This window comes from Stegastes partitus, unplaced genomic scaffold, assembly GCF_000690725.1.
Source record: "Stegastes partitus isolate 25-593 unplaced genomic scaffold, Stegastes_partitus-1.0.2 Scaffold111, whole genome shotgun sequence".
NCBI classification, from domain to species: Eukaryota; Metazoa; Chordata; class Actinopteri; family Pomacentridae; genus Stegastes; species Stegastes partitus.
The window spans coordinates 263,462-279,045 of NW_007577842.1; the positions used below are offsets into that span (position 1 = coordinate 263,462).

Here is a 15,584-nt window from a genome sequence, read left to right on the forward strand (position 1 = left end):
GGTGGCATGGCTAACATCAAAAAAATCTATTTTCATGCAAGCCAAAATACATACACATGCACACCACACCGGGGAATTTAAGCAGGTGTGTTTAACCAAAGTGACTTAGAGTACAGAGGCAGAATCCACGGTGTTTCTATCACCACTGTACAGCTTGGCTTATAAAATCCTGGAGTGGGGCCATATTTGGGTCATAGGCACACTTCCAGTGGCCAGTAGAGGGGGAACGGTTGTTTTCTTACTCAGTTTTTCCCACATTGGTGACTTTAAATGTTTGTGATTTCGTACTGCATCATGACCAAGCTGTGAGCCGTCAGCATGTGGGAAAAGATCTATGATTTCACTCCCAGTTGTGTTTCCCCAAAAAGGAAAAAAAAGCGGCAAATCAACACACACATGCTATCCAAACAGACTGATTGCTGCCTTGCCGAGGTGCTGATTACTTAAGAAATTCAGGTAATCAGTTTCCTCCAGTGTGGGCTGAGGCCAAGCTGGAGGCAAGACGCAGTTGAGGCGATTTCACTAATGAGCATCCGAATTAGCATTGAAGAGTTGCATTCCCACCTACCCCTCACACACGCATGCACCTTCTTTGAGTGTTCTTGGCTAGTCTTCTTTTTCTCTGCACTCGTGACTCTTTGACATTTTGACAATGAGTTCCTTTCTACTCGTGAGGTTGTCTGGTATGCTATGTCTCTAATTACAAGTGGGGTACCAGCTCCCACTGTTTTCTCAGTGAAGTGCCTAGAGTTGTGTTTGGCTAAACGTTTATAAGTTTGGGGTGACATCGATACACCACTAAATTAAACTTCTCCTTCAACTTGACCCTGCCACTCATGGCCCGCTGAATGAGTTTGCCTTTTTCCTTTTTCTGTATTTTTAGACGAATCATAATTACGCAGCCAATTAGGGGGTCACCTTGAAAAACTTCCTCCTCTTTGTGACTCTGACTGTGTGTGTGTGTGTGTGTGTGTGTGTGTGTGTGTGTGTGTGTGTAGATAAAGTTTGCACTAGGCTGAATTTATAGCTCTGCATTAAGGTTGAAATTATGGTTTGTATACCATTTTCAGAGTCAACACATGCAAACACACAAACATTAAGTGTTTCGCATTGCATTCTATGCCACTGTCAAGCTCAAAACAGTTCAAAAATACGTATTTTGTATATAAATATGTGCAAATGTTTATTTACCTCGTGCATGAGAGCAATAACATCTGCAATAATTATTTGACCCTATTTGGACCAGGCTTTCGAGCATTAATTTGGACTTTGTTTGAGCCACATGTAAATGAGTGCTGTATGAGGATTTACCACTTTACACTACAATGCATAAGATCTGTGATCATTAGACATTCGAGCCTTGACACGCAGATACTTTCAGCGAGGGAGAAAGCTTCCATGATCTTCACACATGGATGACTTCGAGTTACATGACCTATATAACATGTTACACGCCCCGCTTGCTCCCCATGTCTCATCCTGATAGGGAAGGGCAGCGCATTACAGGTGTGTAAGCCCACTAATGTATGAACATGTACACACAGAGAAAAAAGTCCTAAACAGGCCAGTATGTACAATCACAAACACTACCTGTCTTTTTACCTGCTGCAGCTCATTCCCTATAGGTTTCATTCACTGCTAACGTAATGATGTACTGTATGCCAGCGGTGCTTATCTGCTGGCTCCATACATACATGCATTTCTGTTTTTTTCTCTCTTCTTAAATCATGACTTGTGAGTGCAGTGCTATTGAAGTTCCTACTTTGAAGAGCTATACATCAGAGCTTCCCAGAAGCCTTCGAAAGCACCAGCAGGGAAGAGTTTTACAGTGCTGCTAACAGCTATATATTATTCTCTTCCTTTGTGTCTGTTGTTGATCAGGTGGCTGTTAATGACTATATCTGGACGGCAGAGGACCCCTTGTCAGACTCTGAAACCCCTTGTGATGAACGGCACAGGGAAGGTGCACCCCTCCCAGAGGGTGAGACCAGCACCCATGTGACAGTCTACACTCTGTACCTGAGCGGGCTGAAGCAAAGATACAGGCACTTCCTCCGACATCCGGATGGGGCTATCGTTGAAGTAGGTGGAGACAACACAGCTGTAATGCACATGTATAATACAGTTGAAGATGGAAAGAATAAAACAGGGTACCGATCATCCATACTGCGTTGGTTTATTTTGTAAGCATACAATCTGTTGGGAGGGCTCCCTCCTCTGTTGCTGTTCCTGTGGTTTCTTCCCCTGTTTTTGTCAAGTTTTTTTCCCTATCTACTTTAAAAATGCTTTTTACAGTCTGTCCACTGCATAATATAACTGCGAATATTAACAAACATATGCTATGGCTGCACATTCCTCTAAATCTGTCAATTTAATAATTAATCTGCTGTGTATAAAATATTGGGACTGACTGAGCAATGCAAACATTTTATATATTTAACAGAGTTGATATTCAGGCATGTGATCTAAATATGAATTATGGCAATTTATGTCTAATAGAAAATAATGACAATAATTTGCTAACCTATTAAAAGAAAACAATGGGGAATATGACAAAACAGACATTTTCTTTCTTTATGATTCATATATATGATGTTCCAGGTACGATGAAGTTCAGATGATTTAGGTAACTAACACAATCCTCATTTGTTGTGAGACCAGTTTCTTCGACTTCTCTCATATTTCCTCAAACTCTAAGTGAGAGTGAGAGGAGGAAAGGACAGGAAGTTTTTTACTTAGCTTTCAGTGCAGTGACAGGGTAAGACTATATAAAGTCCAGGACATTCTGTTCAATGTAAGGCCATGACTTATGACGACATTAGAAACAGGATAAAAAGAACGCAACGCTACATGACTTTTACACCCGGTGTAATTATTAAATCTCATCCTGCAAGCATGTGCAAGACAGGCAGGTCAGAACAACTGCCTGATTCACAGATTGTCACCTAATTAAAAGTAGTGCTGTGTGACACCTGCTGCAGTCGCAAGAATGTATTCCTTTCCTCAATCATTCTGTCACTCCCCGAGCAACCTGGATCATTGCAAAATTAATATTTTGAAGTTTGAATGTCAAAGGAGTGAGGGAGGAGGGTGTTAGATGCACTAACAATTAGCTCTGAGGCACTGTTGCATTCTAATTGTTCTCAATCATAATATGAGTGATGGTGAGTTTGTGTGAGTAAAAACATGGCATGGTTATCTATTACTGGTGTCACGCTGTCTGTTTGTGTATGTGTGTGTGTGTACCCTCTAGTCCTGTGCATAGCAGATGAGACATCTGGGGGGATTGTTGATAACCAAACAGAGCACACACACGTGCGTGCGCAAAATGTTACAGCATTCACAAAAACCTTAGACACTCACCCTCTCCACAAACACACAAATGCAGACGCTGACACAAATGTGCTAACACAATAACCTTGACACACACACAAACTTATGTGAGAGACAGAATTCATTCCTGACATTTCTGCAGCGAAAATTCATTCCCTCGCTGCCCAGCTGCTTTTTTTTTTTTTTTAAATTGTGGAAGGAAGTTTCATAGAAACCACCTTAAGTGAAAGATAGGTGTCACTGTCCTTGGAAAACATCCACACACACACACACACACACACACACACACACACACTTCATAATCTTTCTGTTGCTCTCTTTTCTCATACACACTGTGTCCCTTGGGTGTTGCTGTCTGTTCCTTGTAACTTCACAGGCGAGGACCTCCAGTAGGTAGAGTTGCCGATGGCATCCTCTTTCACCCGCTGGTAGTGGGGAGCGATAACACCGATGTGCAGCGTCGCCGACAGAGCACTATGCCGTTCCCCTTCGCCTCGCAGCACAGACCCCCACTTTACATATTCAAAACTAATCCTCCCCTGAATATATAGACTGGTTTTATGTATAGAGCACGATCTAGGAATCACCAAAGGGCATCCCCAGCACTTGGAGGAACACTTGAGCTGATTTTATTAGTGCTTTATATAATTCTGGCAGTGATACACACACTGCGACACGGTGCTGTGTACAAACTGGCCTTCAGATGTAAGGTGACAGCTCCTCAGAGAGAAGAACAGCCAGACAGGCGTTTCTACAAAAATTAAATTGATAAAATATATAGAATGAAATAAGGCCTGACTCTAAGATACAGTGACCACAGTAATAAAGAGAATGCTCCCTCTATTCTTACATTTATGATATTTTAAAATAATTTTATGGCTTTTCCTGTATAGGTTTATTCACTTATTCACTTATCAGAATAACATGAACAGCATGTTTTATGGTGACGCGGTTGCACTGCCATGTTACTTGCAGTGAATACTTTTTGCACAATAAAACATTTCAAACCAGGACATGCAACAATTATCTACAGAATATCCTTTGCTTTTTATTGTCTGTTTTGAAATCTTGGTGCAGATGACATTTTGAAAACAGTGACGAAAATATTTGACTTAATTATAGTGTGTACTGATGTGACGCTATTCTACGTCCCAGTTAGTTAAATGACTAATCCTGCTCCTTAAGAAGTCTGTTTCCATTTACTAAAGAAATATTGACGGATGGCTCATTTCCTTTAAAGAGTTCTGTTTTCTCAGGCGGTGTCCTGGACACCGATGCCCCGGAGGACTTGTTCCGCCCTAAGACTAACATGACCACAGCTCCGGGGCCAAGCAGCTTTGCATAATACCCACACATTTACACCCAAAATTTGTCTAAATGAACACCTTAAAAAGGAAGTCCTGGAAGAAGGGCCCTGAGCTATAGACACTGTTAGACACTGTTTGGAAGGAACAACAGCTAGGTGTGTCCTGTTTGATTTGCTAGAGAGCGAGAAACTGAGCAAGAGTCATGAGAAACTGAATAATTTTGTTGTTTATTCAGCCATTATTGAACCAGCTATGTTGACTGAAAGTTATTTTTTTCCCTTCTTTTTGTGTTGCATCTTTAACGCAACACACAAAAAAGAAAAAAAAAAAGAAGATGCAATAAGTAGGAATTGAGCGAAAGGAGTAAAGTTGAAGTTGTGGGTATGTAGTAAAAAATATAACGATAATGAAGTCTTTATTGACTTGCATATTGAATTCTGTTTAAAGAAAGTTAATATTAATGATCCATCATATGCTCTCATTCAGTCTGTTGCCCAAGGCAGGTGTCTGTAATATTGACCATGTTGAAGGAGTCTTCTCGCTGAATCACAACAATACAAAAAGTTAAAGCTACGTTCCCATCAGTGTGCTCCAATAAAAGACATTAAAGGTAAAGTGAGGTGTAGCTTTTCAAACACTCATTACCTATAAACAGATGTTCCACAGCTGCCAACTCACAAAATGCACTGCTGACAACAACTGTTAGGGCCAAAATTATGCAGGGAAATGCATCTATATAACCTAGGACCTTCAGAGAAGGACTCATAACCACTCTGTCTGTAGAAACAAGATGGCTGATGAAGAAATTAATGCAGGCAAAGTCATTATCTTCCCTCCTAAAACCACAGTGGGTTTATGTCCCCCTGTGTCGTTTTTTCTCCGGGGCTAGCATTTAAGTGTCGATGGACTTATAAAAAGATAGGACAAGCCAACTGTGCTCCTTTTGTCTCCTTTCCTCCATATGGGAGGCAGCAGCATATGCAAGAACTGGCTCAGCTTCTGTAAAACTTCCATTAAAGATGCACAACTAAGGCTCTGCCAGCTTGAATATTACCTCTCTCCGCAAATTATTTATGGCTCGGAAAAAACGCTGATGATGAGCATCTCCAGCGACTTGTATAAATAAAAACACTTTTCTCTGCAATTTCAGCTGTGAGGTTTTTCTCTCTCTCTCTCTCTCTTTTTTTTTTTTTTTTTTTGGAGGGGAAGCACTTAACTGTTTGTAGAAACAAAAGGTATGCAGTTTATTCACACAGTGAGGTTTTAACCGTATTGGTTTAGTTGCCTCACCTTCAGCAGCGTGTTGTTGTATAATTACAAGAAGATTTTCTCTGTTTAGGTTGCAGATTTTTACAAAAACAGTGACAGAGCTAGTAAATAGAATGACGATAATAATGTGGCAGAGAAACACAAAGTTGGGAAGAGTTTTCATCACCACGCTATGCCACCAAATCTCTCAGAAATGAGGGCCTCTTTTTTTTTTTTTTCTTTCTTGCCTCTCCATGACTCAGCCTACTGCCAATCTGCACATGACCACGAGTCTTCGCCGGACCAATATTGACCTAATTTAGCATGCAAGAGAATACGAAGAAGTTAACCTTTCGAAAAAACACCTTGCAGCAACATTAATTGACAAACCGCATCAATTCTCCCTCCTACCCCTCTTTTGTAATTACTCTGCCGCATGTTTGATTGCCGCTGCGGAGCTGAGGACCTACGCTTCATTTGCCGTGAGGTCATCGGCAGCCCTCAGAAATATGAATTTGATTTATACAGGAAGTGAGTGTGCTGTGTATGCTGTGTGTGTGTGTCTTTTTCTGCATGTGGTGTGTGTGCCTACAAGAGCCACAGAGAAGGAGAGAGAGAGGGGAATGTCCTTGGCTACGTACTATATGTTGCATGAGGAGATTAATGCCTCCCTGGCAGCCATATCTGCTTAGCAGGAGGACTCCTCCAAAGTACACCGCATGTAATTATCTGGCAAGTTTATACTAGTTTTAGATAAAGAAGCACTCAGTGGAACATTTTTCACTTTTTTTTTTTTTTCCAATTGCTGCTCTATCTGTGTAATTTGCAAGTTTAGAGAAACGCCTGCCCACATTTTTGACATGACTACTTGATGCTGCTGTTGTTGCCCGTTTCGCTGATTATTATTTATGTAACATAGTGTAATAAATGTTATTTCTCCCCCCATATAGCTAGTATTTTTGACAAATGTATGGTTTATCATTCTATAATGGCTTATACCCAGTGAGATTTAAGTTGTATTTCCCTTCACTGTGCATAAGTAGGCCAACCTAGAGTTGTGAGAGCTGTTTCCCCTCTGGGACAAGAGGTAGTGTGTCATATAAAGTCTCCATTTCTGCTTCTCCTCCAACTTCACTCTAAGCACCAGGACAGAGGAAGAGACTATGCATGACAACACTACTCGCAGGCCTCAAGGAAAATAGCAGTTCTCCTGCCAATCTCAGTCACTGTCATCCAAGTTCAACCTGTACTTTGTGATGCTTGATACATACGGCCTCAGGGACGCCTGAAACTGTTGGGTTTATCAGTATTACGCTGTTCATTTTTTATTTTTTTGTTACCTTTCTGTTTATGTTGCCTGGCTAATATAAGCATGCGCTGCTGTTTATCTGAAGGTGATTGGTGACGTGGAGAGGGCCGACAGTGCAGCAAGGATGCTGCCCTGCCAGGGTCAGAGCTCTGCCAATCAGAGGGAGGACAAAGGAGGTGCAAGTGCTTCTCTCCAGTTACGGAAACGGAAGAAACTGTTTGGACGTGAGCATTAACTTGATGCTTCTTCCTACAAATAAACTTTATTATTATCACACATAATATCAAATATGTGCTTTTCACATTACAAGCACATTTTTAGTAGTCCTAGTCACATCATCTAACTCTAATATGACATATTCGTATAGTTTCATCAGCTGTTTTGTTGCCTTCAGGGTCCCATCGTGTCGAGCCAGTAGGGGGAAGCGGATGCGGCTCCAGCTTTGCACTGCAGGACCTCAGTCAATGATATCACAAAGACAGTCGGACCTCAAACTGATGACAATCATCTGACATTAAGAATCTGCAATATACTATGTAAAAGTTGTTACATTTCTAAATACTTGAATTTTTTCCGGCCCTGTGTATGGTTGTTAGATTCAAATATGAAAAACTCTGCTGATTAGTTTCTCAACTGTAAGTAGTTTAGATTATATTGCTGACTTGGAAATGCACTACAATGCATCTCATAAGCAAATTTTAACAGCTGGTTTTTACACACGTCAACATGTACTGTATTATTTGTGTCACACGAAACAGAATTACAGTAAGAAAAAAGCCAACAGCTGACTAACACCAATCTAAGTGGTGGTACTGTAAGTTATAGTGTATTGTTCTTCAAACCCTATGCAAGTAAACACAAATAGTGTATGTGAACCGATAAGCTATCTGTGACCTAATAAACCTAATAAACACTTGAGCAACACTTCTAATGAATGCAGGTTGTTAAGTGTCCCGCACTGCCTCAACACAATGAAATATGAAGATTCCTAAAGTCACTAATCAGAACACGAGTGATAAAATATCAATATTGGCCTCACATTAAGCAGGATAATATTCAGGCCAGCTTGATTTGTATTGAATATGTGTCTGCTAGCCGGTGCTTAGTGTAATGAAGTGGCTCACAAATCAGCCTGTAATGGCCGCCTACTTACACATATTGCTTAATTAAAGGTTGTGAGCTTATTAGCATGTGTCTCTGGCACAGGGTGCAGGAAGATGGGGATCAGGACTGATGTCGTTGAGGGCTCGGCTTTAAAGGTTTTATAGATAGCTAACCTATCATACTAAAGCCATAGCCCCCCTAAAATCGGATCTTAATAACCTGTCATTTTCATTGATGATGATTCTCCTTTATGGGCGGCCATTACAGATCAAGTTCTGGGTCTTGTTGAATGGCGATAGCGGTCATTTGTGCTCGTCATTATCAGGAACACACCTTACTTTGGCCTTGAAGTTGCTCCTCACCTCCATGTTTAAACCATCACAGTCATGGCCCTGGGGCACACGGTGCACAGCGCATATGGACACACACACATACCACATTCGCTCTCTCACATACACACTTACGACCCGCAGAGCTCTGATGGAGCAATAGGCCGTCCCAGCCTAAAAGTCCCCATAAAAGGAGAGAAAATGAGAAAAGAGAAAAATTACTGGATGGCATTTTTTTTTTTGGTTTATTATCCATCTGTGGTAGAAAATTTAAAAAAAAAGCAGAACATGGTGGCATAATTCTACAGAGAAATAATTGATGGTTTACCTTTAATGTATGCAAATGCTCAATTAGTTTATTTTGGTGCACTTTCAACATTGATAGGGAGTGTTAGACCAGCGTAGCATCCTGCCCTTCTGCCTGCTTTTGACACAAGCCAGAACCTATAGAGCTAATGCGCTCCAATTAGAGATCACTCCATTAACAGTGACAGTGCTACACCCCCAATTCAATCAGCCCCTTAATGAACATTAAGCAGAGACGCTGCCTTTCAGAGATGACAGGAAGCTCTTCTCTTTCTCCATTTGTCCTACCTTACTGCCTGCATCATTTTACTCAACTCTTGAGTTTGGCTTCTGCTTACTTTGTCTGCTTTTATTTAATATGCGGCGTGATGCCGGTCTGAAGAACAGCTGAAACAGACATATTCCACTGCTCTCCTTTTTGTTTTGATATGTTACTCTTTTATATAAATCTATAAAATTGATGAATTGCTCTTGTTTCACCTCCTGCTGTCTCTCTCATGTGATGTTTTCTGAGAGAATCATCACCTTTTCTGTTCATCAAAACAACGCCCTGTGCAGTATTTTTCCAACTCGGGGCAAAGGGTGCAGATGCAGACGGGGCAAAGGTATTACAATGGTTCAAATATTTGATTGTTAATGACAAACACCCATTTCACCACAATTTAAATTTCAAATTGATCCCTGGGAGCAATTATTTCTGAGGGAGAGAAACACGCCGCTAGGTCTCTGCTCCACACATTTGCTGATTTAAGTTAAAAGAAAACCTTTTTGCAGTGCTATCATAAGGGAGCTGCAACTTTTTGAAGTAAGTGCCTGCATCTGCTTAGAGCCAACCCAACCTGGGGATGTTGCTGGAGAGTGAGAAAAGAGGGGAAAAATAAAACATAAAAAGAAAAAAATAACACTTTGTCTAATTCTATATTTATGTAGCCCTCAGCTTGAGGTATTCACATAAAACAGTTTGTATTCAGAAGTGCGGCGGTGATCGTTATGCTGCACGTTGAGATCGGCGACTCTTCAGGCACGGTTGGCGGGTGCAGCTCAGCCTGATTCATTTGAATTAAAGTTGCTCAACTAAATAAAAGGGATTCAAATTCCCACTTTTGCTTCTGTTTTTTTTTTTCTCCTTCTTTCCAGACTTTCTCTGATTGTTTTTTAAGGCAACCACTAAAGCAATTCTTTTGATGAAGAATTTTGTGCATTTACTGTCTTTGCATACATGTCTGAGTTTTCTATTTACACAGGTTCATTTAAGGCACTGTTTTGTTTGATGTTGAAATATAATTACGCCTTGTAAGGAGAGGAAGAGCTTGGTGTTCTGATTTTTTTTTTGTTTTTGTTTTTTGATCAGAGAAAACCTAAGGACCTTATTGATGTGCAAGGGCACTGGGAGTATTTTTACATGAACAAAAAAAAAGGGGAAAAAAAGTTGAAAATATGTAATCTTAAATATTAAATCCAAAGTAATCATTTAAAATTTCAACTTCTTTGCATACTTTCGCATACATTCCTGAAAATCTTATAAGAATGTCAGCTTTTTATGACGCATACCATCATTTGATTTAAAATACATGCTTCATGTCTCTTTTTTCTTTTGCATTTGTTATTTTAAAGATTGTTTTTAAAGTATGGCTTACTCACTTTAGCAGCAGCACCATTTCGCGATGAATTTTAGTTCGTCCTAACAACGTGAAACCTGCAAAACCAGTACTACGGTGTTTTTTTCCCCTTTTTTATGTCACTACATTAGAACTAATATGCAAAACAGGTATACATTCCAGACCTTTATCAGGTTTTTATGCCCAAGCTGTATTCTTCTCCACTGACCCCGAACGTGATTTCCTGGTGCTTAAGCTGTGGAAAATACACACGGCTGGGGTGTGTGACGATGTCAACATCGTGCCATATTTCTGTGGCATCTGGGTAGATCATGTGCTTCTCTACACACATATTTATTTATTTTTCCTCTTCCAGAGCAGTGTCAGGGAGGCAGATGTCCTGCTCACAGGAAAAATAATTTGCGGTGAAGAAAAGGGAGGGGAGGTGAAGGGAGAAATATATGAATATGCAAATCTTGTCACAGTGTGGAACCTTGTAATGAGTGGGAAATGTTGTCGCCATCTTTCATTATGCAGAGGTCATTGCTTAATGCCAGGCAGCTGGGCCCAGCTTCTTCTCTCTGAGCTCCCCCCAACCTCTCCTGTCATTTCACAGCAACTTGAACCAAACTACAGCCTGGCAACACATCGTTCACAGACACACAAGCATGCACATGCAGACACGCACATTTCCATGTTCACGGCACCTGCATATTGCTTTTACTGAAAGAAAACCTTGTAGCTTCACTTTTGACAATTCTTTTTGAACACTTTACTGGAGGGATTAGGACAATTCCTAAAACTCTCGGGCTTTTAATACACACTGACTAAATTAATAAAAACAGTTCAATGTCAACCATCGTATGATTTTGCTCTCATGTCAGTGTAGACTATTGTCACACATGTCAAAGAGTATTCGTGGTTCTACAGTTGCTTCTAAAAGTATTCACACCTATTCACATTTTCCTTTTTTTGTGTTATAACTTAGATTTTAAACAAATAAAAAAGCGATTTGCTACCATCAGTCCACATTAAATAACATATAACAAAGTAAGAAGAACATGTTTTGAGATGGGCTGCAAAGTGGAGCGGTGGTTAGCATTGTTGCCTCGCAGCAAGAAGGTCGCCAGTTTGCGTCCCAGTGAGGACACCTGGGATCTTTCTGCGTGGAGTTTGCACATTTCCTTATGCAGCGTGGGTTCTGTCCAGGTTCTCCAGCTTCCTCCCACAAGGTCTATAAACATGTTGAGGTTGACTGGTGACTCTAAATTGTCCGTAAGTGTGAATGTGAGTGTGCTTGGTTGTCTGTCTCTAAGTGTGGCCCTGTGATAGACTGGCGACCTGTCCAGGGTGTCCCCTGCCTTCGCCCTAAGTCAGCTGGGATAGGCTCCAGCCCCCCGCGACCCTAGTGAGGATTAAGCGGTGTATAGATAATGGATGGATGGATGTTTTAACATTTTTTTAAAGCAATATACTACATATCCAATACTGAAATTTCTCAGTAAAAATATCAAATCAGTAAAAATACAAGGCAAGAAGGTCCTTGATGAGGGAAGTGACAAAGGATGTAATGGTTGCTCTTACAGAGTTTTAGATGTCATCTGCACGACAGAGTGGCTTTACTGAAGATATTTTAGATGAAGATGCATATAAAAACCTGCTTAGTGCTTACCAAACTGTATTTAACAGACTCAAATAGCATGAGAGAAAAGATTTTCTGATGAGTTGAAAACTATTTGGACAGAGCTTCAAGCAATATGTCTTGCAAACCCAAGGTATCGCTCTTTATCTGACTGATACCGTCCCTACAGTCAAGCATGGTGGTGGCAGCATTATGATATGGGTCCCTCTCAGCAGCAGGGACAAGGAGACTTATGAGAACTTAAGGGAGTATGAATGCAACGATATATAGGAAGGTCAAGAAAGTCACCTGCTACGGAGTGAATCTGATAAAAAATAAAAGAAAGTCTTTTTTTTTTTTTTAAAAACAAAAAAAAGAATTTAGAATGCAGTAAAGGGTCCAAAAAGTGAAAGGGTCTGAAACACTCTCTGTAGACTGTACTTGTATGTTGCATGTTCCATTTGTGCAAGAATGTGCATACAAAAACTCAGCGTGCACACTGGTTCTGAAAAACTGCAAAACCGGATGAAAAATGTGACTCCTGTCAATCCACCAGGTAGATCATGTATGTGTCATTGCGTGGGAGCATTTAGTTGTTTTGAGTTGAAAGTTTAAAAGCGGGTAGCTGTTGTTGTTCCTTGCTTTTCTTTTGATCAACCCATCCATGTTTTGTAGATTGCTGAGACAGCTCGCTGCTGTTCTGTCTCCTCTCGCAACAGCTTTCCTGAAATTTCCGCTGGCGTCTGCCCGACATTGAGCTATGGGGCTAATCATTAGGTAAACCCATCTCCCTCTCTCTCATGCACTCTTCAAATAATCCGGGGTTTGAATGCTAAAAATGTAATGAACTTCACGGTTCATTGTGTCTGACATTGCTTAATTAATGGGTGCATTTAAAGTACATAGGACCCTGGTAATTGATTTATATGCATGATTTGCACATACAGCTGTTGGTTCCTGTAGGAGACTCATCACTCAAAAAGTGGCTGTGCTGATGATAGGCTGGGTAGGTAATACCAGGATTTTCTGTTGGCCAATCCAGCCTTGGGAGAGTAAGACTAATTTGTATGTTAGAATATTTTCCTCAAAGATTAGGAACTACTTAAAAATTTTGACTTGGGCATTTTAATATCTTGTTATTTTCCATGAAACACTTTTAAAGGATGAGCCTTTGCCCAGAAATCTTTTTAATATTGAAACCTTTTGCCTCCTGTAACATAATTGGATAAAATGATAAAACATATTTGAGGGACTTTATTTTCATTCGGCTATGCCTGACAGTGTAGTTGGACCCAGACAATTCTATGCCACACAGAGCACCTTCAACATAATACTTTAGCTTGACTGTTTCTCACTATCAGCCTATTTTGCTTCACTTGTACCTGTTTGCATAGAAAAGCTTTAGTTACTGCACCTGTGAGGGAAAATCTGGACACTGGGACCACCACAAATAATACTGAGGCAATTTATGGCAGTCAGTGAGTTAAGAGAACATTATGCTTCAAAAATATTGGTTTATTCACAGAAGACTAACACTATGTGTAACTGTTGCTCATGCATTTGCATTTAAGAGCCCAATAGTGGGTCTTTGCTACTGCCGTACTGAATATCCATCATATAAAACTAGATATAGTGTCCAGTGTGAAGTTATTGTGATGTAAGATGTTGTGGCTGAACTTCCTGATTAGGGGGAAGATATTCTGTATTATAGTTATCAATCAAACTTTTGAAATCCTTCAGACATGAGCCATGAATTAATAAAGTTTACAAAAGATTATGTAAAAATTCTTTCTATTCAATTATTTCTTATTTTAAGTAGTTTCAATATTTGAAATGTGATGTTAATTTCTGTTTTATTTAGAACTATGATTTATTTTTTTAGACTTTCCTGTGTTAGGTAACAGGTAGGGCAGGCACGCTAAGACATAAAGAAAAACTAACCTGTATTTTTATTTTTGATCCAAGTATCTGTTCTATTGATTGACATGCTAAAAAAAAGTCACTTTACCAAAGTTAAACAAAAAAAAGGGTTTTGTTCTTGAGTTTTTGCTAAAACATGGTTCCAAAAAAATGAATTGTATACATAGTAAATGACTAGAAAGAGGACATTTTCTAATGCTACTAAAGTTAAAGTCTTGGGGCAATCTTAGGGCCAATAAATTCAAATTGAACTGTACCACTAGAGATATGTGGGGAAATATGCTTTAAAAAATGTATTTATTTATTTGCAGTTTAGATGAAAATATGATTTAACTGTAGACATACTGTCAAAAGCTCCTGTTTTATTAATGCTGAAGCACCACCTTTGCAACGTTAGCGCTTAGCCTTCATTGACTCTGGCCTTTATGCTTAGTCCAGGCATAACCAGTGTGGTTATAATTATTGTTTTCTGTGGAGATCTGGAGGTCGCTGGCCCCTAACCATTATTTGGTTTTGGACAGACCCTCTGTGGAGCTCAGATCAATCTCTCACCTAGAGAACATTCAAGCATATTTCTATCACCATCATATTGATTTTTCCATGAGCAGGCCCTTGTTGTGTGTGTGTGTGTGTGTATGAAGTGTTTTCACGCACGGCGCATAGGGGATGCAGCCTGCAGCATGTGCAAACACACATACGCTTGCATGCGCTGTACATGGGCTGACATGAACTAACACACACAGGTGCACACACGTGTACGCACACATACTGTACTTGTTCATTTATTCATTTCCGTAGACACCCTTTGGCATTTCTGTGAGTAAAATGCACGCATCGGCATATTTAGTGGCTTTAGATCTCAAACACACACACACACATACACACACACACTCGTGCACATACACTCCTTGTTAAAGCAGACACCAAGTGAACCATGTCCTCTCTGGGGCCAGGTGTCTCGCTTTCTTTATTACACACACTAATCAATACAGACTGGCCTGGTGTTGAGGCCTGCCATCTTTTCATCTTTCCTCTGCGGCCTTCTCTCCCTCTCCTCACCCCACCCGCCCCCCTCTCACCCCTCCCTCCCTCCACCGTCCATCATTCTTCTATCCCCCTTTTCCAGCCCTCCTCTACCCCCTACGCACCTAAATTCCATCCATCCAGCCATCCAGCCATGCATCCATCATCCCCATTCCTTCATCTTCATTCGCTCCCACCATCGCTCCATCCACGCGATTGTCTTGGTCCGTGGCATCCCTTTGATTCAGAGGGAAAAGAGAGATAACTAGAGTGAGAGAGGTGGCGTGAGAATGTGTATGGAGGTGTGTGTGAGAGAGGTGGGGGTTGTAGAGAAGGGGTGGGGTGGCAGCATTATTGTCATCTATAACATAGCCGGACAGGGGAGGGTGATTTGGATTTAAATAATGTATTAGTTTTTCAGAGCTACCATCCACAATGCCTCACAACACTATGAAACATAATAACTTAAAGGTAGGCGCGCGCGCG

The 15,584-nt window shown here is 40.6% G+C and overlaps 1 protein-coding gene across 1 annotated transcript in view; it reads left to right on the plus strand.

Moving 5' to 3' along the window:
• ofcc1 (orofacial cleft 1 candidate 1) overlaps nt 1-7,925 on the plus strand; it is an 81,008-nt gene extending 73,083 nt beyond the window's left edge. The window contains exons 22-24 of the mRNA XM_008277967.1: nt 1,882-2,082; nt 7,283-7,421; nt 7,592-7,925. Coding sequence (XP_008276189.1) covers nt 1,882-2,082; nt 7,283-7,421; nt 7,592-7,665 — 414 coding nt within the window. The 3' untranslated portion in view covers nt 7,666-7,925. The remainder of the gene's footprint in view (nt 1-1,881; nt 2,083-7,282; nt 7,422-7,591) is intronic.
• The last annotated feature ends 7,659 nt before the right edge of the window (nt 7,926-15,584 follow it).